The 23,370-nt window shown below is 38.6% G+C and overlaps 1 protein-coding gene across 16 annotated transcripts in view; it reads left to right on the forward strand.

Moving 5' to 3' along the window:
* MBNL1 (muscleblind like splicing regulator 1) overlaps positions 1 to 23,370 on the forward strand; it is a 198,896-nt gene that overhangs the window by 21,763 nt on the left and 153,763 nt on the right. For 11 of the 16 annotated variants that reach the window (XM_075003923.1, XM_075003922.1, XM_075003920.1 and 8 more), the window contains one exon: positions 19,988 to 20,934. The exons of 3 other annotated variants lie outside the window; for them this stretch is intronic. In XM_075003923.1, coding sequence (XP_074860024.1) covers positions 20,761 to 20,934 — 174 coding nt within the window. In that variant the 5' untranslated portion in view covers positions 19,988 to 20,760. Of the gene's footprint in view, positions 1 to 19,567; positions 19,851 to 19,936; positions 19,957 to 19,987; positions 20,935 to 23,370 lie in introns of those variants that run through there. 2 more of the 16 variants (XM_075003921.1, XM_075003938.1) reach the window with 2 other exon arrangements.

Below are 23,370 nucleotides of genomic sequence, written 5' to 3' on the forward strand. Positions count from 1 at the left end.
TTTTACTGCATCATGTTTTCTATATCTTGCAAGGAGATTAATAGAATTAGCAGACCTGTTTCTTACGCTTACTGATGATAATGTAATAAGTCGAGAAGTGGTCACAGATCATTTGGTGAAACAAAATATGCATCAGAGTTGATTTCAGCATAGGTATCTTTTTAAAGACAAATAAGACATTGTAAGTAGTATTTCCTGAGTTTGCTAGCTAATCATACATTCATGTGGCATACACTGCTTGAATGGGAAGTTCGAAAGATTCATAGCATATCAGTGCTGAGCAGTGGTGAGCAACCGCTGGCCCGAGGGCCACATGCGGCCCATCAGGGTTCTTATGTGTGGCCAATGAGACATTTTGTTTATTGTTGCCCACATGCAGGTTTTCCAGATTCCACTAGTTTCTGTTCACATTTTTTTTTCTTCCTTGTATTACTAAAGTGGCATGCACATAAAGCAAGGGCACATGAAGTAACATGCATGCTGTTTGTACACAACTTCCTTGGGAGGAAGATTGGACGTAAGGCCCCCAAATGGCCTGTATTCTAAAGGCTGGAAAGTGATTATGCACAGACTGCTTAACCTTAAGCTTGTGAGTAGACTTCAGAAGCACTATATGTATAGTTAGAAATTAATCACATAATTAAAAGCCTGGCTGTCATGGGGCTCAGAATGCTAATTATGTTGCAGATTCAAGCCCTAAAATTGTTTGTGATAATTTCTGTCAGAAACAGATAAAAATACATAGACTAAAGATTTTGAGAACAGTCCACGGAGTATTAACAACTTCATAAATCATAGGCTAAATGCAGATAATTTCTTCAGAGCATAGAAGTTTTACAGCGTCTGATGTCTACTTGCATCATATACCAGAATTAAACTTCCAGGTCTAGAATAATAAAGTATCAATAGTTCAGCCAAGAGAGCTGATAATTTGGCAAATGACCAGAAGGGTTAATTAAAATCCTACTTACTCAGTCAAACACTGGTCTTTGAAAGAGACACCAGTTAAACAATAGTTTGCATTATTAAATGGAATGAATTTCATACTGTCATGCAGATGACCAAACTCAAGATCTAATTTTGTAGAGTTTAGCAGAATTGATGCTATTTCTCAGGAGGTATTGTACCAAATTGAGACATAACACTTCTTGCTTAGAGACAGAAGAGGTCATCCCTCATGTTCACAGTCCACACAGCTTTTATTTCAAATATCTGTATTTCACAGTCTGTTTGATTTCTGTGTGTGTGAGGGAGGGAGGGAGGGAGAGAGAGAGAATGTGTTGTAGAAACACCAGTAGTGACTCTGTAGTTAAGGATGAGTTGGGCTTTTCATTTAAAGCAAGTGAAAAGCTCAACTCTATATGATGTATGAAAATACATCTTTGTATTCTCCTCAAAGTTATACCACTTGCTCTTTAGCTATGTCTGCAAGGCACACCTCTGTCAAAATAAGATATTTAAAAAAACTGTTTTGAAATAATGCAACCACACACAAAATGCATTTCAAAATGGCAAACAGCTATTTCGAAATAGCATTTCCAGGTCCACAGCACTATTTTGAAATAGTGCCATTGGAGCCCATTATGGCTTATTTTGAAATAGTGCTATTCCGTATCTTAGTAATTCCTATTTTGAAGTAGTAATTTTGAAATAGGCATTTTTCCTTGTGGAATGAGGTGTACCAGAGTTGAAATAATGCACCTGCTATTTCAGTTTTATTTTGAAATAGCATGGGTGTCGTTTAGACGCTGCTAAAGTTATTTCAAAATAAGTTGTTATTTCAAAATAACTTTGCCATTTAGACACAGCCTTTGACAATAAGATGAATTTTCTGATAATATACAAGGACATATGTTAGTCTATTTACAAAATAAAATTAATTAAAGATTTGTCTTTTATGAAATGTAGCACCAGATATCAGACCTTTAGTTTGTGCTTAATGATCGTAACAATGCAACAACAGAAACTCTTCAAACCTCACATACAGTTAGAATTTAAAAACTAAAGGTTGTGCATGGGTTACATTGACGAACTTGTTTAGAATTACTGGTCACTTTTCCCATTAGTTTTTGTAAGTGAAAGTTTCTCCTTTAGCACAGGCTGAAGAATAAAGGTCTATCACAGAGAATTTCATAAAGAACTGGCCTTTATTTATTCATTTTTACCATTTCCATTGTTCTCAGTGGGACTAAGGCCATAGGCTACTTTTGGCAAAGATGGCCATGGTCCTTGTTCACCTATTCCAGGGGGCCTTTCACTCTGTTTCCTGGTAGAAACAGGGGCCCCCTTAGCTTTCTTTTATTGGCAGCCTTGGAAAGTACTGACCATTTTGAAAGGAGGTACTTAGTTGAGGTAGTTTATAGCCTTAGTTTCATTGAGGACAATGCACTATAACCTCAGAGTTACAAACAGATTGCTAATAGTTTTCTGTAACTCTGAACAAACCATTCTGGTTGTTCTTTCAAAAGTTTGACTTAGTAAAGCTTTGAAATTATACTGTGCAGAAGAAAAGTGCTGCTTTTACTTCATTTTTTAAATACCTCTACAGTTGCAACACCATAAAATTTCAGACTTAAATATTAGAAATAATGAAAGTTACTATTTAAAAAAATTGTATTATTGTGAAATTGACCAGACTGGACCATGAATTTGGTATGGCCCTATGTTTAAGGGTGGCACATTCCACTGTGCTTTGCTTTATGAGCGGTAGCTGAGTTTTGTCTTTGCTTGTGTTAGTTTAAGCTTCACCATCTGAAGGGGAGGTAAAATGTCATCTATGCTGCCGAAGCAGTGGAGAAATGAGCTGTTTCCCGTGTTTGGGGGTTCTAAAGAGAAATTGTTCTTCCCTGCTGCCCCCTCTCCTCACGGCTGGAGCTCTGTGAAATTTTTGGTCCTTGCATACTCTTATTCCCTGATTTCACCCGTAATAGTTCAGAACAAGGGATCTTGCCAGTTGAGTCATAAAAGGGGAAACTGTGACTCTGAGGCCAGGCCTACACTAAAGGGGAAGGTCAAATCTCCAGACTCCTTTGAAAGGATGGGCAGTAGTACAACTACCCTCTTCCTTCCCCGCACCCTCTCAGCGACACCTGCTTGACAATAAAATACGCGTTTCTTTTAAAACATGCGTAAATTGCTAAAGAAGGACAAGAAGTTTGCTTTATTAACTGGGTCTAGATGTATTACAGTCTTCTAAAGCCTTCACATTCCATTTTTCCCAGGGGTACCATAGAGTGCTATTCATGCTTCAGAAGCTCGGTGAACCAGGCATATTTGTCAAGTTTTCCAAGTAGATTGCCAAGCTCGAGGCAACAGTAATTAGGCCTGAGCTGACCTTAAATATATATGGTATGATTACAACATTTAGTTTAACTTTCAGCTTACAAATTTAGGTATAATGGCGTTTGCACTTTTAAGTTATATTCAAAAAGTTTACACCACTCATCTTCATTGATGACTGCCTGGGTATTTGTCTGAGGACATGCATTTATAGTTTGAAATATATATTGGCTATTTCAGGCAAGGTACCACTTTACTCATGCCATACAGTTTCTAGGGAACAAACGTCCAAACACAGTGATAAACACAGAATGATTTACATGTGAGCATGAGTAAATAGTGTTTTGCCAAGAGATATCTGAAATTGCAAGGAAATAAAATTTTCAAGTATTTGGACATCTATACAGAATTCTTTGTTTTCTATACAGAGCTTTAAAAAAATCTTTTTTATACATAACCTTGTAGGGAAAATCCTGAAACTCTCAATGCTTACTCAATCCAAACTCATCTGAGTTCAGGATTTCATTCATAGTGCAATGAAAAATGAACGGCAGTGAATAATTGGGAGTAGTAACATAATATATACCATAGATAAGAAAAACAAAACAAAATAAAAAAACGCTTGCAAAATCAAAAACAAAGAGAAGTTCTGTGACACTTTATAGACTAACAGATTATTTGGTGCATAAGCTTTCATGGGCAAAGACCCACTTCGTCAGATGCATGTACGTTGTGGGTCTTTGCCCACAAAAGCTTTATGCTCCAAGTAAACTGTTAGTCTGTAAGGTGCCGCAGGACTACTCGTTTTTACAGATACAGACTAACATGGCTACCCTTCTGATACTTGAACAATCAAAGACATTTTCCCTTATATCTAATATTGGTTTCCTTTAAAAAAGCAAAGGCAAAAATTAATGCATCTGATCCTTTTGTTGCTTTTGTTTGGTAAATATTGAATCAGTAAGCAGGTAGATCAGTGCTTGGTACGAGGTGTGTGATTCTTTTGCTTTATTTTTACTTTTGTCTTTTTCTGTTTAGTATTCTGTTTCTGTGTCTTCCACAGTGAAGATGTATATTAAAACCTGCTTTTTCTTGCTTGATCTTTTCAGATATTACTTAAGAATACTTCAATTTTCCATGTAATATTAGGATTGTATAAAATTTCATGTTTCAAATAACAGTTTTTTAAAGCTCAGAGAGCACAAGTTCAAACATTGGAATTTGTACTGAATAAATTTAGTGTTAAGTTTCTCTAGTCTCCACACATATCTTAATTAAAAAGGTACCTGTTTTTTAAGAGAATTTGAACAGGATACACCAGCTAATTTCAGGTTCTATATGGAATACACTATGGAAATGTTGATAAATGTACCAGAGGAGTACAGGAAATACTTTGGACTAAATGCAGATTCTCTCCAAGGTGCAATGTGACCTTTATATACATGGGGTGAAATATTAGGAACATTAATTGAGAATACTTGAGAATTTGTGATGGTTTAGTTGAGAACCATTTAATGTTTGCTTGTTTGAGGACCAGTTGTGGTGCTTGAATGTGGCTGTAAAACACATGGACCCTACACTAAATCTGTTCAGCAGAGAATTCTCTATTCAACAGTAATGTGGGTGATGCCATTTTGCATTTTGGAGTGGCTTCTTGGAGGAAAAAAGTTAGATTTGTTATACACGTCTATGCACAATTAAGCAGGACATGTATCTCTTCTGAGAAGCCCTGATTAAATGTTGTTGAATATAGGTTTACTTTAAGCACCCGAGTATTTGCATTCAGCAGCCTAAAAGGCCCAGATTTTGAAAGGTAATTAGCCAGTTCTGTACTCAGTGTTGCAATACCTAACTGATTTAAAAAAAAAACCCTCATATTTTTAAAGGGATTTGGGCACATAGGAACCTAAATCACAATAACTGTCAGGGGGATATAGGCAGCATTGTAAAGCTGAGTGCAACAATGCCAAAATCTTGTCTTAAGTGCTTTTCTGCATTAACATCTTAAAATCTGTCTTTTAAATTATTTTGATCAGTCTAGCTAGGAACTTAATTATAGATGGCATAGAACATTAACCATTTTAATTAAATTCTAATCTGTATGTATTTGAGAGAGTCTGTGTGTGTGTGTGTTCAAGAACTCCTTCTAAACCGTAACAACTAGGACTGCCACATTTGTTATAGTTTCCTCTTATCACAACATAAAGCAAAAGTTATATTATACTTTAAAGCAAGGAAAGGGTTTGGTTGTACCAGCAACATAGGTTGTGCCTGGAATAAGATTGCTTCTCTAGAACCATACAGAAAAGAGACTGACACACCAGACATTTGAAAGGAGCTGGCTGAGGGCACTACTCCTGTCCGGAACTGCCCAAACCCCAAGCCTCCCATTTTCCAAACACCCTTTTTATAGGGTGTGGGAGGGCTAGCTCCCACACCCATGAATTGTATGGGAACATTGCTGGCTGTTCCCCTTCATCAGGGAGCAAGGGGGAAAGTACACAGTTTGCTGCAAATTTTCTCTGGCTGGAGAGCTCAGGGGGCAGATGAACCTGGGCTTGCCTTAGAAGGAGGACATGCACCCCTCTCCCAGGCTATGCCCACTAGAGCTGCAGATGCCGTGGATAGAGCTTTCTTACCTGGCCCCAATATAGTGCAGTGGGAGAAGGCTGGGGTAGTTTTTTCTCCCTGGGGCAGCCTACATACTGAATCCCTGATCCCCAGGACTATCCCAGAGCATCTACATTTTCATTTTATTTAAAAAAAAATAAGTTAAGGAATCAAGCAGCACTGGGTAAATTTTCTAGTAAATACATAACACTTTAATAGTATCTAGTAAATAATAACACATTTCTAGTAAACAATAACACTTTAAATAGTATCTAGTAAATAATAATACTTTTAACTAACCTTTCCTTTTTATATATATCCTTTCAAGTGCCCTAAATATATTTGGCTCCTATCCATGGCCTTAATATAAATTTAAGTGGCTCATTGCACTAAGAAATATGACAAATCCATATTTTATAGGAAGCTGCAAGGACCATTTCTTTTGGGGGAAAGCCTTACATCTCGGTTAGTTTAGTTGGGTTGTTGGCTACCAAAAATATGCCTTGCAGTGTATCTGTGTGGAGAAGTGGGTGGGCACAGGTTGCTTATGTCTTCTAAAAGGCTGTTTGGAAACCATGTCTTGGTGTTCTTGAGACCATATGAGTCTTGCGTACAGATGCCCAGTTTTAAAGCCAATTGTTAGTTGGTACTGTTATCAGGGACAAATGAATTTATGTATCAAAATGAAGAACTCCAAAATATAAATTGTCCTGAGAAATAAGCAAGCATAAGTGACATAATTGGCTGCTATATTCAACTACAAAGATGTAGGGGGAAGAGTGCAGGTTGTTCATATTGGTTTGGCCTGAGAAGTATGTCTGAATGGGATATTCTGAGAGATACTGTGAGAAGCTCAGAAGATAGTTCAGATGGCTCCTGGCCATACTGCTGCCATAAATAGAGCAGTGCGGCTGGTTACAGCCATCCAGATCCATGACCTGGAAGGCAGAAGCAAGGGATTTTGTGTGCTTAATAGTGAAATGAGGATAGGGAGAGAAGGCGTTGGCACTGGACTATGCCTTCCACTGTGCTTTCTCTTTCTTTTGGCACATGCTTGATTCATTAAGTAATGCAACTTAACTAAAGACAAACTTCCAAATATAAGCCTGGAGATGATTTTGTGTAATACACAAATAATGTCGGTACAGTACAGAGTGGTGTTTTGCTCCTCAACACAGTTTATCTGCCATTGTCATTAAGCACCTCAAACTTTGAGGTCTTTTTGCTTAAAGATCTCTAATACTAATAAGAATTTCTAGTGGAAGGCAATGGCAAGATTTTGTTCAGTGTGCATTGTTTTTAAATGTAGCATGTGTGAAACGTCACACCACTGATGAAGAGACTTAAGCCAGGGAACAGGTACAAAGTGAGTGTAACCCACATGTCTAGGGGTGTGGTTCGTTGTCCCTCATAGTGGTACCTAGACCACTTACAGGGAGAAAGAATGAGTCTCCTCTACAGCCTTAGCTGAGAGCCAGCTGGCGTTTAGCTCACACTAGAGGCTCATGCACTAAGCTCCAGAGGTTTTAAGGTGGAGTCCGCCTGTGGGCGGTTACATGGGCAATGACAGAACAGATTTCACAATGCCCTGCCAACATGCCTCGGTTGTGGCTTGATAGACCACGTGTAGGACAGAGAAGGTAATTCAGTTTCCAGGCTTATTCATTCTTTATTCTCTCTGCTGGGACTGTTAAAAAAGAAGACAATTGCGACAATAGAAGTAATTGAAATAGACCCCCCTCTATTTAATATGGGACATTAGAAGAGCTATTAGATGGCCATTGTAAACCTGGGTTGGATTTCCATCATAGACAAAACCATGGAAGGCTTTGTATCCATCCTGTCAACATTCCTGAAGCTTCCTTGTTTCTTCCGTACAGAGACTTTTTTAAGCAAAAGTAGAATATTTACAATACGTATTTGCATAAACACGTTAAAGGAATTAGTTCAATATTTTAATCAGATATTTGAAACATCCTTTGCCTGTGTAAAAACCAGGCACAATATAACAATATAACAAGCATCATTTTCATTAGCTGTGAACTCCATTATCTTGAGAATCCTGAACACCTTGCAGGGTGAGGGAAGATGAGGAGGGAATAAAAGTAATATTTTAAATTTTGTAATAGTTAGAATAATTGTATCTTAATCCCTGCTTTTTGCAGCCCTATTATTTTCAGTTGCAGGTGGCAGAGTAGGAGTTGGGACATGCAGCTTTGAAATTAAGGGCTAGGTTTAGACTGGACCTTTATACGGTTAGGCACATGGAGGGAAAGCTGCATAAGAAAATGCACATAAATATGTTGATACTTTCCACTCTATCTCCCCTTCTTGATCATCAATAGGTGTGCAAATTTTACTGTGTAGACAAGCCCTAAAACTCGGTTCCTTTGACTCAGTGCTAGACAGAGCAATTGGGTGGATATCCAACATGTCCAAGGCAATGCTTTTTTTTTTTTTTTTGTAGCTTTCCCATACTGGTTAATGAAAGTCTTGCTAATGGAATATTTTTAAAAAGAATTCACACTGGAATGTTACTTTTATACATTTGACTGATATGACTTATTTAGATTAATAACTGCATCTCATTTACTGACGGACAGGTGATATTCCCTAATTCTCTATACTCGTTTGTTGTGTTTTGATATCTCAGTTTTTGATTTTACATAATGTTGTCAAGATGTTCTTGCCTACTCCCAAAAATTGATGTTAAAAATTAACATGATTGAAACACTTTATTATTAAAAGAATATATGTAATTGACTCCAGTCAGACTGGGTAACATCTTGTAAGTAAAGTCATACATGTATGCAAATGTTTGAACTATGGGGGCTTAAGACCTCTACACAAAACACATTTATGGATGTGGAATAGTGAATAGTCCTCACTCAGTGGGACTGCTCATGTACATAGTTAACCATGTGCGTAAGTGTTTGCAGAATCAGGAGTTATATGTATACAGAAATCACTGCACTATTAAATGCACCTCATGCATCTTTTTGTTATTGCATATCTCTTAAACAAAGTGGCCTAAAAACTTTTTTGTATTGTACTTTTGCCCCCATGGCAAAATAATTTGCAATTATTTTTAATAGGAATGGGTAAATAATTTCAAGCTGACAATTTGAGACTGATTTTGGTAATGTGTCTGAGCTCAGTACTCCTATTCAAGGAACTGTTTAAAAAATTAAGAATCCCTCCACCCCCCAAAAAAATTAAGAAAATTCACAAACATAAGCTTTAGTTGTTGAAATTTTGAAAATAATTATTAGCATGTGGTAGTATTTAAAAAGAGAGTAACAAACACCATCAGCAAACTTGTTTTGTAAATGTTACTCATAGCATGGCTTAAATCTCGCTGTGCCATGATGATACAAAATTCCACATGATTTACAAAATCAAGTGCATGTTTATAGGGAATGAAATATGGGTATGTTTTTGGTGCTAATATTTCTGTACTTTTTACGTATTAACTGAAGTGTTTGATATGCATCTAAGATTCATAGAGGAATAGACTTTAACACGTCAGCATGCCGTTGTATGCCTGTATATCTTACAAGTTGAAAGTATATAATACAAGTTAGTATATATGCCCTTTGAGTTGAAGTGTACATATTTTTATTTTTCTGTTTCATCTGATGCTGTATGGTTTGTAGTATAAATTATATATGTATTCTCTGTCCCAATTCTCATGTTTCAGAATGCTCTACAACATGTACAGTAGGATGAAAAACATTGTTTAGAGTTAGGTTTTCATCTTGATAATGAAATTTCCTGTTTATTGGTGTGATAAGATTGTATTTGCAGTTTGAAAAAAAAGTACTTTTTAAGCTTGTGCAGTTATTTTCCAACTTGAAAATAACATTCATATAAATTAAGAATGAATTAGACTATAGCACTTGCACAACAGTGCTAGAATGACAATTATGTTATAATTAAGAATGAGTTCATGTTTTTATTCTGCATTTTGAGTCTTAGACTGTCTCTGATGAAGACCTAGCATAAAGAAAATGTTCATGGCTGAGTTCAAGCAAGTAACTGGTGGGTTGTGAAGTTTTAGATGTAATGTTTGGAGCTGCTCTTGGTTTCACATTTGCTCATTCTTTGTAAAGTCACTATCAAAAGAGTCTAGTGCAGGTACAAAATTTGTATTGACTTCTGTATCTGGGAAAGTGAGCCATGGATACCTGCATTGACATCTGCAGCTGCAGATATCTGCAGATACAAAATGGATATCTGAAAATTTGCAGGGTTCTAGATAGAACATTTGTATCTGCATCCATATTCACAAAAATCTGTCTGCTTCCACATATATAAAGCACATATCCAGGAATTTGCTGGGCTCTATTAAAGAAAGGTAAAATCACGGTACAAATAAAACAATATATTCAAACTTGTGTGCCTTAAATTAGGGACCTGAATCCATATTTAGGGACTTATATAAAAATGGTTTGATTTCTAGGATTTCATAGGTAGTGGAAAATCCTAGAAACATTTCTTTTTCATGGGTCTGATACAAAGCCCACTGAAGTCAATGGCTGTGTCTACGTTAAGAGCGTTTTGCCAACAAAACTCTGTTTTTGTCGACAAAACCCACAGAGGCTCCACATTCCCAAGGTGTTCTGTTCACAGTAAATCGACAGAATGCAGCACTTCTGTCAACAGCATTCTGCTGCTCCCCCATGAGGCAGAACAACTCTGTTGACAGAATGCTAGTCTGGACATTCTGGGGGGCCCTTTGTGGAGAGACAGGGCTTCTGGGACACTGGGCAGCCCCATCTGCTGTGCTGTTAGTTGGTTGTTGTCTTGAGAGAGTGGCTGGGCAGTCTGGCTGCTCTCTGTTGACAGAGTGGATCACTGTTTCACTTTGTTTGGCAGTCTGGCTCAGGCAGCTTGCATGATGTAGCTCGGGATTCAGGTGACTCACACAGCACAGCTCAGGGCTCAGGCAGCAGAGTGTGGCTCGGGGCTCAGGCAGTTTGGCATGGGTCAGGGCTCAGGCAGCTCGTATTGCATGGCTCAAGGCTCAGGCAGGATTGGGGCAGTGTGGGTTAGGGTTGGATGGTTTGGGGTGGCATGGCTTCAGTGAGTCGCTGGCAGTTTGCAGGGGGTAGAGGGTAAGATGCCTGGCTGAGGGGGTAAGGTGCCTGGTGCTGGGTGGGGGGAGCAGGGCTGGCTGGGGAGGGGGCATGTGGCCATCCATGTAATTGCTTTTGGGCACCACAGACCTGGTCTGGTCTTCTGCACTTTGGAGGCCACTGGATCTTGCTCACCCACTTCTGTAATATATTCCTAATCTCTGGCTGAGTTACCAAAATCCTCAAATCATAATTTAAAGACTTCGAGTTACAGAGGATTACTTTTATACTATTTTAAAAATGGAAGTGACCTGTGCCCCGCAGTTCGTAGGAAGGTGAAAATCTTTCAGGGTCTCTGTCAATTTGACCTGCGGAAAATTCCTTCCTGACTCCAAATACAGTGATTGTTTCAACCTTGAGCATATCAGCATGACCCACCAGCCAACCACCACAAAACTTTCCCTGTCTAGTGTCCCATTTCCAGCTTGTTGGGGATTTTTTTCACTAGCCAGTTGCAGATGGGCCCCATGCCATTGTAGGCAATCTCATTAAACCACTCCCTTCATATATTTATCAAACCCAGTCTTGTAGCTAGTTTTTGACCCCCCCCCCAGTGCCCTTAGAAGTCTGTTCTACAACCTTGTTCCTCTGGTGTTCAGGTAATTTCATCTTCATCTAATTTCAAACCTAAATGTGTTTGAAGGCAAGTTTTTTTTTTTTCCATTTGTTCTTTAGTCCTGAGGGAATTGTGCACTTGTTGCATTTGGAGCCATAGTAAAATTGCAGAAGTCCCCCAGGGCTGGTTTGTGTGTTAACATTGGTGCATAACTTTAATAACATCGCTCTCTCCCTGTTATTTATCCTCTGGTGTATTTTTGTAGAGAACAATCGTATCTCCCCCTGCCTTTGTTTGCTTAGTCTAAACAAGCCAAGGTTTTTGAGTTTCCTCTTATAAGGGGCTTCTAGTCCTCTGATCCTTCTGGTAGCCCTTCTGTGTACGTGTTCCAGTTTGAATTTGTCTTGTTTAAACATGGGAAGCAATAATTGCACGCACTATTTCAGATGAGGTCTCACCAGTGCCTTGAAATATCTCTTCCCTGTCTCCACTGGAAATGCCTTTCCTGATGCATTGTAGTATTATATTGACTTCAAAGGGCACTGGATCAGACTTGTGTGCCATACAAAAATTATTTTAAATTAAAATTGTTTCTCATATAGCATATGTTGAATTGTATATTTGCAACTCAAACTCACTGAAGTATATCAAAACAAAAAGCAGTCAAGTAGCACTTTAAAGACTAGCAAAATGGTTTATTAGGTGAGCTTTTGTAGGACAGACCCACTTCTTCAGACCATAGCCAGACCAGAACAGACTCAATATTTAAGGCACAGAGAACCAAAAACAGTAAGCAAGGAGGACAAATCAGAAAAAGATAATCAAGGTTGAGCAAATCAGAGAGTGGAGTGGAGGGGTCGGGGGAGAAGGTCAAGAATTAGATTGAGCCAAGTATGCAGACAAGCCCCTGTAGTGACTCAGAAAGTTCCCATCACGATTTAAACCATGTGTTAATGTGCCAAATTTGAATATAAAAGCCAGCTCAGATGTTTCTCTTTCCAAAACGGTGCGATAATTCCTTTTCAGTAACACACATACCATATATGATGGCATATATGATGTTAGTAGAGGAGCATGAGAAAGTGCCCATGATTCTGTGAGTAACCTGGTTAAGTCCAGTGATGGTATTTCCAGAGAAGATATGTGGACAAAGCTGGCAGCGGGCTTTGATGACCAGTGGTGGTCTGTTCTTGGTGGTCATCACCTACAGCCCCCAACTCAGACCACTGCAACGAATTATTAAAGACCTACAACCTATCCTTAATCAGGATGCCACACTCCAGAAGGCCCTGGGTGACATGCCTGTTCTCTCCTACAGACAACCTCCCAACCTCATGAGGATCCTCACTAACAGCCACAGTCTATACCCCAGGAATGTCAGTCCTGGAACCTTTCCCTGCAACAAAGCCTGCTGCCAGCTTTGTCCACATATCTTCTCTGGAAATACCATCACTGGACCTAACCAGGTTACTCACAGAATCATGGGCACTTTCTCATGCTCCTCTACTAACATCATATATGCCATCATGTGCCAACAATGCCCAGATGCTTTGTATATTGGACAGACTTCTAACTCCCTTAGACAAAGGGTCAATGGGCACAAAACAGACATCAAAACACTCCAGATCCACAAACCAGTTAGTCAACATTTTAATGGAATGGGGCATTCTGTCAATGACCTAAAGGTATGTGTGTTACTGAAAAGGAGTTATCGTACCGTTTTGGAAAGAGAAACATCTGAGCTGGCTTTTATATTCAAATTTGGCACATTAACACATGGTTTAAATCGTGATGGGAACTTTCTGAGTCACTACAGGGGCTTGTCTGCATACTTGGCTCAATGTAATTCTTGACCTCCCCCCCTCACCCCTCCACTCCACTCTCTGATTTGCTCACCTTGATTATCTTTTTCTAATTTGTCCTCCTTGCTTACTGTTTTTGGTTCTCTGTGCCTTAAATATTGAGTCTGTTCTGGTCTGGCTATGGTCTGAAGAAGTGGATCTGTCCCACGAAAGCTCACCTAATAAACCATTTTGCTAGTCTTTAAAGTGCTACTTGACTGCTTTTTGTTTTGATACTGTATAGACTAGCACGGCTCCCTCTTTGTTACTATCACTGAAGTGTAGAACCTGATTCTACAATACATATAGTAGAGAGGTTGTCTAGCTCAGAAGAATTAACATGGGGCCATTTTGTTGTCAAATTCTCTTAGAAATTATGGCAGTTCTCTTTGCCAGTCCATTGCTTTGTGAATGATAAGGGCTGGAAGCAATGTACTTGAATCTAGAGCTGTGGGCGAAACCCTGGCTTGGGGAGGCTAGCTTTGCCCCTTCTGCCTGAGGCCCCTCTTCCTTCAGGCTTACTGGAGCCCAGCCCTCCACTGTGCCTGCTGGCCCCTGGCCAGCCCTCCCTCGCCCTCCATTATTGCTTGCCCCTGCCCAGGCTAGCAGACACAGTGCTGGGCAGGTGGCATGATTGAAATGGGTCCAGTGCTTGCAGGATGGGCAGCATGGCACAACCCCAGGGTTTCACCAAGGCTGCCTGCCTTCCTGCCCCAGGCTCTGGCCTGGGAACAGCAGGCAGGAACGTCCTGAGATGGAACATTAGTGTTAATACGTCAGATGCCTTCCCATGCCTACGATGTACACTGCCCATGCTTGAAATCAAACTGCATTGGAAAAGCTTAGAATTCAGAGCTGGCAAACTGTTTTGCTCTCAAGAACAACTTTTTCCATAATACCTAATTGAGAAATGTGCCTCTTAATTTTTCTAGGACCTGATGCTGAGTGGGTTTAATAAGAACTAAAATTTCTATAAATCTAGAACAATCAGTGTATGTTAGATATGTCTATTTTCTAAGAAGATGTGATATTCTTTTGCCACTGGTTTTCTCTGACAGTGTTGTGAGTATGTGCAGTTTTTTTAGTTGAATTTTTTGTCATTACTTCAAAATTTCATACTTAGGAAGAGCACGGAGAATAACTTCAAGTCCTGTGAAAGAGCACACTGAAGATGCATGCTATGCACTCTATCAACTCTGACACCTGTGACCAATTTGATAATTAGCCTAATTTTTTTGTTTTCACTTAAGCTTGTGACACTGCTATAATTACATCTCTCTGATGGCCCATGATATGATTACTGCAATCCTTTCATGTTTGTTGTTGAGATATGTGATTGGTACTTTTTACATTAGACATTTGGAAAATGCGATCATGTTTTTTATTTTATATTTCTTGATTTAAATTAGGGCTAATTAGGCCACTGCAGGCAATGAGATCACATTGCTGATGAAAATAGTATGTTGATTTTACTCCTGTTTCCCTTCTTATTGGAATCACTATCATGAAGATAGATTCATGTTGTATAATTCTATTTTTGGTGACAATTCTCATGACAATAAGATTAGTTCTTTCTTGCTTCTTTGAGACTAAAAAAGTGTATCTCACTTTTCTAACCTTTTCTAACCTTTTTTAGAGTTGTGCATTTTTATTGGCTGGTGTGTACATCTATTTCTATAAGGCTTCTGGGATTGCAAATTGAGAGAATAGGAATGTCTACCTACTCAAATTACAGGAAGTCAAAACAATGGCTCCCCATGGAGTATTTTTTAATATAAATAAGTCATTCATATTCAGATATGTTATTCTTTTGACAAATGATAATGAGAATAGAAAGACTAGCAATCATATGACACTTCTTTGTAAAATAAAAAATGGGAATTGGCTGAAAATGAACATTCAATTACAACATGGAAATCACAAGCACGTGGTTCTCTTCTGTATTACCTTAACTTTCTCAAATGTTTTTGGATAACATTGGAATGCTTGTTCTGATTTGTGTTGACCCAGTTCAGCAGACAGCTGAATCCTGTCAGTTTCGCTTCAGGAAGGATTTTTCAAGGCTATATTATCTCTCCAAATATGTATGCAAACATGCATGAGGGAATACACCTTTTATTTGCCTTTATTGCATGGCTTTAGCTTGCATCTGCTTTTTTTTTCTTATTTTTTTAAAACTGACCTGTTCATATTTTGTTTTGTTTCCATTTCAATTCCTAATATCATAACTGATGAGCAAAAAATAGCATCAAAACTGCCAAACATTTCCAAAAACTAATGACTACACAGGCACTGTCAGTGAAGATTGAGATTTATAGGTGAAGTTTATATCAAAAAGGAGCAGTGGATTAAGCACACCCTTTTGTGCCAAATACCCTAATAAGCAGGCTTTTAAGCGTTTCAATGCAAAAATCCAACTAAAGTTCTTTAGAAAAACTATTTAAGCCACCTCTCTCACTTTCTGGCTAGAGTTACCCTGTACCCCTATCTGAGAATAACTTATGCAATTTTCGTTGTGCAAATTGCTTAAGTTATTTTGAGGTTACCTATTGTGAATTCGGTGCCGGCTGCATGGCACCGAAGTTTGAAATAAGTGTCTACTTTGAACTTCCCACTTTCCCTCTCACAACAAGGGGTAGCAGGAATGAAAAGCCATGCTGGGCTATTTCGAGTGTGGTGTTTGGCTGCGGGGTTTCTATTTTGGCATACAAATGTATCCTGAAATAGAAACCTCAGTGTAGCCTTAGCTGCTGTGTCTGAAGCTGTTGTGGTGTATCCTGAGTAAGTGGAGATAGCCCAGAAGGAGATAACACAAATATCTAAAGTCTGCTTATAACCCATGCAGTTCTGTGGCATTTGCAATTTCACTGAATCATGCCTTTTTGGATATCTTCATTGAACTAGAAAATAAGAGAATTTCACATAGAGGGGGCAAATAACTTTGAAAGGTTGGTAAATATACATTTTGGACTGTGTAACATCTCCACCCCCAACCCTGGCTTGGTTAGTGGAGATATTCAGCACATAAATCCGGCCTTAATTTGCTCTTTGTTTTTTTGCTTTGCAAACTATTTCTAAGGAACATTCTGAGGGCTATATTTCAAAAATGTTTATTAAATCCTACCCATAATAATGCATGCATAAATGCATTATAGTACAGGTAAAAGGTGCAGTTATATCAGTAATAGTTGGCATTTGTGTAACACTTTCACTCAGAAGATTTATAAACACTAATGAGATGAGACGACTCCTCTGTGAGATGAGAAATGATTTGCACTTTCATTTTCCAGATGGTAAATTGACTTTAGTTGGCCAGGATTTCATGAATGCAGGGGACTGGATTTGATGACCTTTTGAGGTTCCTTCCAGTGTTGTGATTCATCCAAAGCGTTTAGTGTAAATGATTTTCCCAAGATGGTAAAAGAAGTTCATAACAAGACTAGGAATAAAGCATATGTAAACTGACTCGTAGCCAGTATCTGCTGATCTGCATAGCTATGTGCCCAACAGACACTTTGATTAACAGAAAGAAGCATGGTCTCGTTGCTCCCGGGAGTTAGCACCCCATGCCATCAGCATCTCTGAGTGGTATGGCTGCACTGCCCCCAGGCATGGCATCTCCTGTCCAGAGTTGTACAGTTTCCCTCCAACGTGTAATACAGAGACAGAAATGCTTGTGGTGAAATATCATCCATAAAATATTATGCTTTTCTATACATGAGTGTCATAGCTTTTTCACAAGATGAAACATTGGCAAATAGGTTTGGAAATGAGTAAAGGTGATTAGGGTCAAATTTGTCTTCTTCGAAATTGTGGTAACATATATTGAGAGTATTCCCTATTTGTTTATTGGCTAGATTTTCAAAACCTGACCTTTTTTCACTCTCAAGGTCTGAATGGAAATAACTGCAGAACATAAAATTGCATCCAAGATTTTGTTCCTAAATTTTAATTCAGGTGGATGTACGCATATTTAACTCTACGCACAGAAAAGTTACCCAGGTGGATTTGGCCTACAATACATGGCAAACCTGCAACATAGATGCAGTTTAAATGAAGATTAGGTCTGCAGATAATTTTGCCCAAAATCATTTGTATATGTCTAGTTGCTTATTCAAATAGGAGGCTTGATTCAGAAGGAGCTCAAAAGCAAGCCCTATTTGTAATTGATTTTATGGGGTATATTCTCCAGTTCAGTTTTATTCGCTCTCTATTTTGGCAAGCACAAAACAACCACCCCACCCCACTTTGTTCCTTATGGCTTTACATCCATGCTGAACTGTCAAGCACTGTTTTCAGAGTTCTGCTTCTGCTGATGTTGTCAGAGATGCTAGTGTAGAAAGAGAAAATAAAGAGAAGTCTTCTGTTTATCGGGTGTAACATTAGAACAACAGACATGGAGTTCTGCCACCTAAAAGAGACTAGAGAAGTGCAGGAAGTTTAGTGCTCATGCTGAAAACAATATAATTTAGAATTACATTATTGGAAAGACCTTCTCTCGTCATATGTCCTTTAAGTCATTTGAGATCAGCTGGATGATTCTTGTTCACTGTGTGGAGGTTCAATTTGAATAGGACTCAGGGCAGGGCCCCAGTCAGAAACTCACTTCCTGAGGATGTCAGTTGAAGGCTGTCTGAAGATGTTTTCAGTACCTGTCTTCCATATTTAGGTTAGTTTTTTCATGGTCATTTTAACTGCCTTTGTTTCTGTATCCCTTGATTTGAGAAGGTGGAGGGGATTCAGTTTATTAATTGAATATTTTTTTGTTCAGTATTCTGGTGTCTTTTTCAGAGATTGACGCTTTATAAATTATTTGAATGCACAAAATATTATCAGCCATATTGGATTTGCAGCCGAGGAGCAGCTCCTAATGTCCATTTCTCAAAGTTTAAAAAGTTTTGTTTTCTGATGCAAAATTTGTTGAGCCTGGACATAAGGTTAAATGAGCCAACTGATTTTTTTCCTCAATACTTTTTTTTTCTGCTGACCTGCAGAATATTAGTGAATGAACAAACTGCTGAGTTGCCATATTAGCATACGATAGCTTGCAGTTAGATACATACAGTAACGTATTGCAACATCTTGCTATATGCAATTTTTTGATAATGCTATGGCAGGCCATAAAACAAATTCACACAGTAACAAGTGCAGCCTTTGCTTTGCAGAAGCTTTGCTGTCTGTTAAATCTGTAAGATACTTTCAGTAAATAATTATCAATCTTTTCCCTTTAGAACTCAAAGGTCATTTGAATAAACAAACATACACAGCTTTCAATACAAGTTTTTGTCTTAAAGGAGGTAGTAATAAAATCCTGGGAAATAAATATATATTTTATTTAAGCTATAAAGATAGGAAATAAAGTTTTGAATGTTAATGTATTTTTGCGTGTGGCAAGAGACGGCCATGGTTGTCTTGACTTTATTAATAATACTAATAAAAAGAAGAAAGTCATCACACTGTTCTGTCAAAGAATGCCATTTCTACTATAAGGAAAAGTTAAGTTGTTTCCACAAAGATACCAGTTTAATATAAGTTTTTCAGAGTTAGAAACATGCAAGTAAAGCCAAGACCAGCAGGCATCTGCCCACACCACCAGTTTAATTCAGGCGAGTGTCATCCTGAAGTGCATCATGGTGCTTAAATCAAATTCCCGGATTAATATTTAATGTTGCTATGATGGAATCACTTTCTCCCCTGAGGTTAACTTACGTTTTGCCAGACAGCCTGACAACACTGCAATTTTTATATTCCCTCTGCGACTTGGAGTCTTTCCTTAAGAAAGGTCAGAATAAAGGGTGCTTTTGTTCATATCTAGCCTGCCGGTGATATATTGACAAAGTGTCTGCTGGCTCAATGGAATAGTTTTACAGTACTACACGAGTGCTGATTTCTGTGGAGACGCAGGACTTATGGTTTAGAAGGAAGTGAATTGGTTAGGTCAGGAGAATGTACCATTAATGAGCTCCCCCTTTCCTTTTATATTCATGTGTTGGATACAGTAGACTATGCTGTCTGTGCACAAGACAGAGCTGGAGAGAAAGCAGTTTGAAAGTGATCTGCAGTTTGAAGGCTTGTTTTTTTTTTCTGCAGGGATTCTGCAGGATCTTGTGCTTGTGTTGGAAGCTGTTTTAAAACTAACATGGTTTAATCCACTAACTGCATGTTGGGTAAATTCAAAACCCACATGCTCGTCCTCTTGCAGTGGAATAAGTCACATCTGATGGACATTTTCTGTGCTTATAGCATAGTAATGAACGTCTGACAGGCGCGACCTTTCATAAGACAGCCCACACTATTGGCTTTCTGCCCAGAATATTGCTGCAACACTATCTGTGATTGGTTATCTCTCTATCATGCATTGCTTCACAAGGGAAAACGGCCCCTTTTTTAATAAATCTACGATGGCTGGCTGCAATATGCTACACTGTAAGTATTTTGTGTGAAAGAAACAGACAGACTATAATTCTGCAGATTAGCCTAGGAGCACATGGCAAAGCTGTAATGCTGTGGGACCTCAGTGGAATGCTGCTTGGTAAATTTTAACATATTTGTTTTTTCTACAGGTTGGTACTAAGAAGTGCCTTTCCTGACGTCTCTGCTGCTTGGAACCGCTTCTAGAGCAGTCTCTGCTTTTTGCCTTGCTTGCTGCCAGCTAGACTGCGACGACAGCACATCCACCCTCCACCTCTAGCCCAGACAGCCCCATTTCTACTTATAATCAAGAGAAAAGCTCTAAGTATCAGGCGTTGCCCTAGGCTGCTTTAGTATAAAAATAAGTTTGCTCAAAAAGTAAGATATCATCTGCCAGAAAATCAAGGAAAGGAAAAAAAAATCTCAATTATTGCTCTAAACTGCTGCATCTGTCTATGCCAAACTAATCAATATCGATTGCACCACAAAACTCCATTGCAAATTCAGCTGTCTTGGAGATTCCCTTTCAGATAACTGTACTGAAAGCAGCTTGGAAATTCTGTGTCAAAGGGTCTGCCACGTTTTCATGCTTGCATTTTGGGCTCCAAATTGACACTCAAAATGGGTTACTGAGAGCACAAGGCTAGTTTCAGGCCACACTTTTTAACATTCATCTTACTTATGAACCTAGCATTTCTTTAAGTATAAAACCTCTTTCAATTAGCAGTTTCAGCTGTGAATTTCTAGTTGGAAACCTTTTCTTTCATATTGTGTGACAACACAATTTTAGATGTACTTTTAAAGTAGGGAGTGGGGGGGAAAGTATTTTGGAGGTGACATTTCCATCATTTCCAGTCTATCAGATTGGCTGTTTGTTTGTTTGTTTGTTTCACTGAAAATTTTAACTACCTGTAAAAATCTAAACATGGCTGTTAGTGTCACACCGATTCGGGACACAAAATGGCTAACACTGGAAGTGTGTAGAGAGTTCCAAAGAGGGACTTGCTCACGACCAGACACGGAATGTAAATTTGCACATCCATCGAAAAGCTGTCAAGTTGAAAATGGACGAGTAATCGCCTGCTTTGATTCATTGAAAGTGAGTAAATATTATATTCTTTTCAAGGATAAATAGTTAATGAATGAAGCAGTTATAAACGGCAGAACCATAGTCCGGCAGATATGGATTGCTGTCTGTGCTAGTATGGAGATTTATGGCTCTTTTTTTTTTTAATTGCTGATTGGTTAGTTCTGTTTTTCTCACAGGATGAGGAGAATAAGGGGGAAATAATTGTACCATAGTTCGGGCCCTGTGGAATTGCTGTGGTTACAGTTTTTAGTTTCTTAACCCTCAATTGTTTTTGGTCTGTAGCTGGTGTAAAAAGTGGTGAATATTTCGTTTAGAAATAGCAAAGTCATAGTAAAGATTCTTTAAATAAAACAGACTGGAAATGCAAACCATGTGTTCTAAATGATGATTTGTTGCTGGCTTGTAAGTGCCTGTGGATTGTTGCTGGCTCTAGATAGCAGTCAGTACATTTGAGATGAGTATTTTCCTTTGTGAAAACATCTAATTTTTTTCATCTTTTGGGTTTCCATGTTTTATTTTTCTTCCTTCTTACAAATAGTTAATAAAAGAAGTGATGCATTCCTTGAAAAACTTAACTGAAAGTCAGGTATCCCCAGTCATGCAAGAAAACTATAGCAGAGAAGCTAGAGACTTAACTACCACTTTCAGAAATGTATGCTAGGTAAACTATGCAAAGTATAGGACAGGTATTTTCAGCTATCTTTAGATTCAGGGATCAGTCATGAAGCATATTTCCAGCTCCTTCTCTTCATTCTTTATTAATTAAATAACCCCAGATTTTACAGTCTGTGGGCTAGCTATTTACTTCATATAGCACAGGGTCATAAATCTGAAGGCTCATAGAAATAAATTCTCTTTATTTTCTGTAGACTATAATGCTGCTCTTTGGGCTCAATTCCAAAAAGTGGAGCAAAGCCTGAATATGTGGGCTTTGCTGTGCACAAAAATGTTATGGGCTTAAGAAGGGAACATTCCTCCTCAGGTAGCTACTGTAGGCCAATTGTATAGTCAGATTAGGATCACAACTGCAGGAAATGTTGTTGTTTTTTTCCCCCATCCCACCAAAAATTACAAGATTTCAACCTGTTTTCAAGTTGGTAAATTTGTCAGAATACGTCCTTGCCCAAGAAAAGTTCTGCTTTTGACAAATCAGCATTTTCCAATGAAAAACAAAATTCTTAACCAGCTCTAGGCACAGCTTTGGGACATTTGGGTAGCAGTGTGTACTTAATACTGTTTTCTCTTTGTGGTGGTCTTGATCTAGTGCATAAACTCTGTGCATAGGCTTAGTCCCTGAAATGATGCTGAGCCAGCTACGTTTTTTGCATTCAGTTATTCTTAAAACACCATTACCAGTAACGCACAATTTAATGTCGTAATTGCTGATTGCTTCTACTCGTTTGACTGCATGAAGTTTCACATCCCAACTCCTGGGTTGCTCTACTCGTTGTAAGTTTAAAACAGAAAATTTAAAATGCGTTGGGTTCAGAAAAAAATGTTAAAAGTTTGAAAATTAGACATCAGTGTTGATTAAAAATATGCCCTTGAAACCATGGTTTATGTGCAAAGCTTCCTCCAAGTCCACTAGAAATTCCCACTGTTGCCAAAGAAATGTGACTCTCTGCCTAACGCAGAAGTCAGCACAGAGGAAGTGGGGCATGGGGGATAAGGCACAGGACTAGAAATCAGGAGGATATTCTATTCCAGGCTGTGTTACTGATTTAGAATTACGTTGGGCGGGTCTCTTTCCCTCAGTTGCCCTTTCTTTGTAAATTACATAATTATCACCTTTGTAAAGAGCCATGGAATCCAAAGGTGAAAAGGGGAAAGTACTTCTAGGCTACATCTACACAAGAAGCATCTGCCTACAGAAGTTACTGTTGGAAGAGATATTCCAACAAAACTTCTGTCGACAGATCGCATCTGCACATAAAAGCAGCTCAGTCTTTTGCTCCTCTCTATCAATAAAAGGTCTCCCCTGGAGCATCCACACAGCCTTTTTTGTCAAAAGTTTCTGTTGACAAAATGCATTTTGTGTGTAGACACTCCACAAGTTTTATCTACAAATCACTCTAGTGTAGATGTAGCCCTGTTGTTTCAAAATACTAGGGGTGGTAGTGTATTCTTGGTGACAGTGTGGCAGTATTAGCATTGAGTGGGGTATAAATTGGGGCAGCATTTGTTCCACATATTTTTTGCCGTGGAAAAATAAACTGTTTAATAGCTGTACGTATATGTTAAACCCAATGACTTGCTGTGGCCCAAATACTCACTCTATTCTTGTCAAAGCTTTGTCCTGGAAGACACTGCAGATATCAGATGGAATTCTCCTTTCTTCAAGCTGTAGAGCACCAGTTCTGCAGCTCTGTGCCATTATTACCACCCATGAGAACAGACCAAACTGCATAGTAAACTCACATGTGGTGTAATCTCTGTAGTATTTTA

This window comes from Carettochelys insculpta, chromosome 10 (genome assembly GCF_033958435.1).
Source record: "Carettochelys insculpta isolate YL-2023 chromosome 10, ASM3395843v1, whole genome shotgun sequence".
NCBI lineage: Eukaryota > Metazoa > Chordata > Testudines > Carettochelyidae > Carettochelys > Carettochelys insculpta.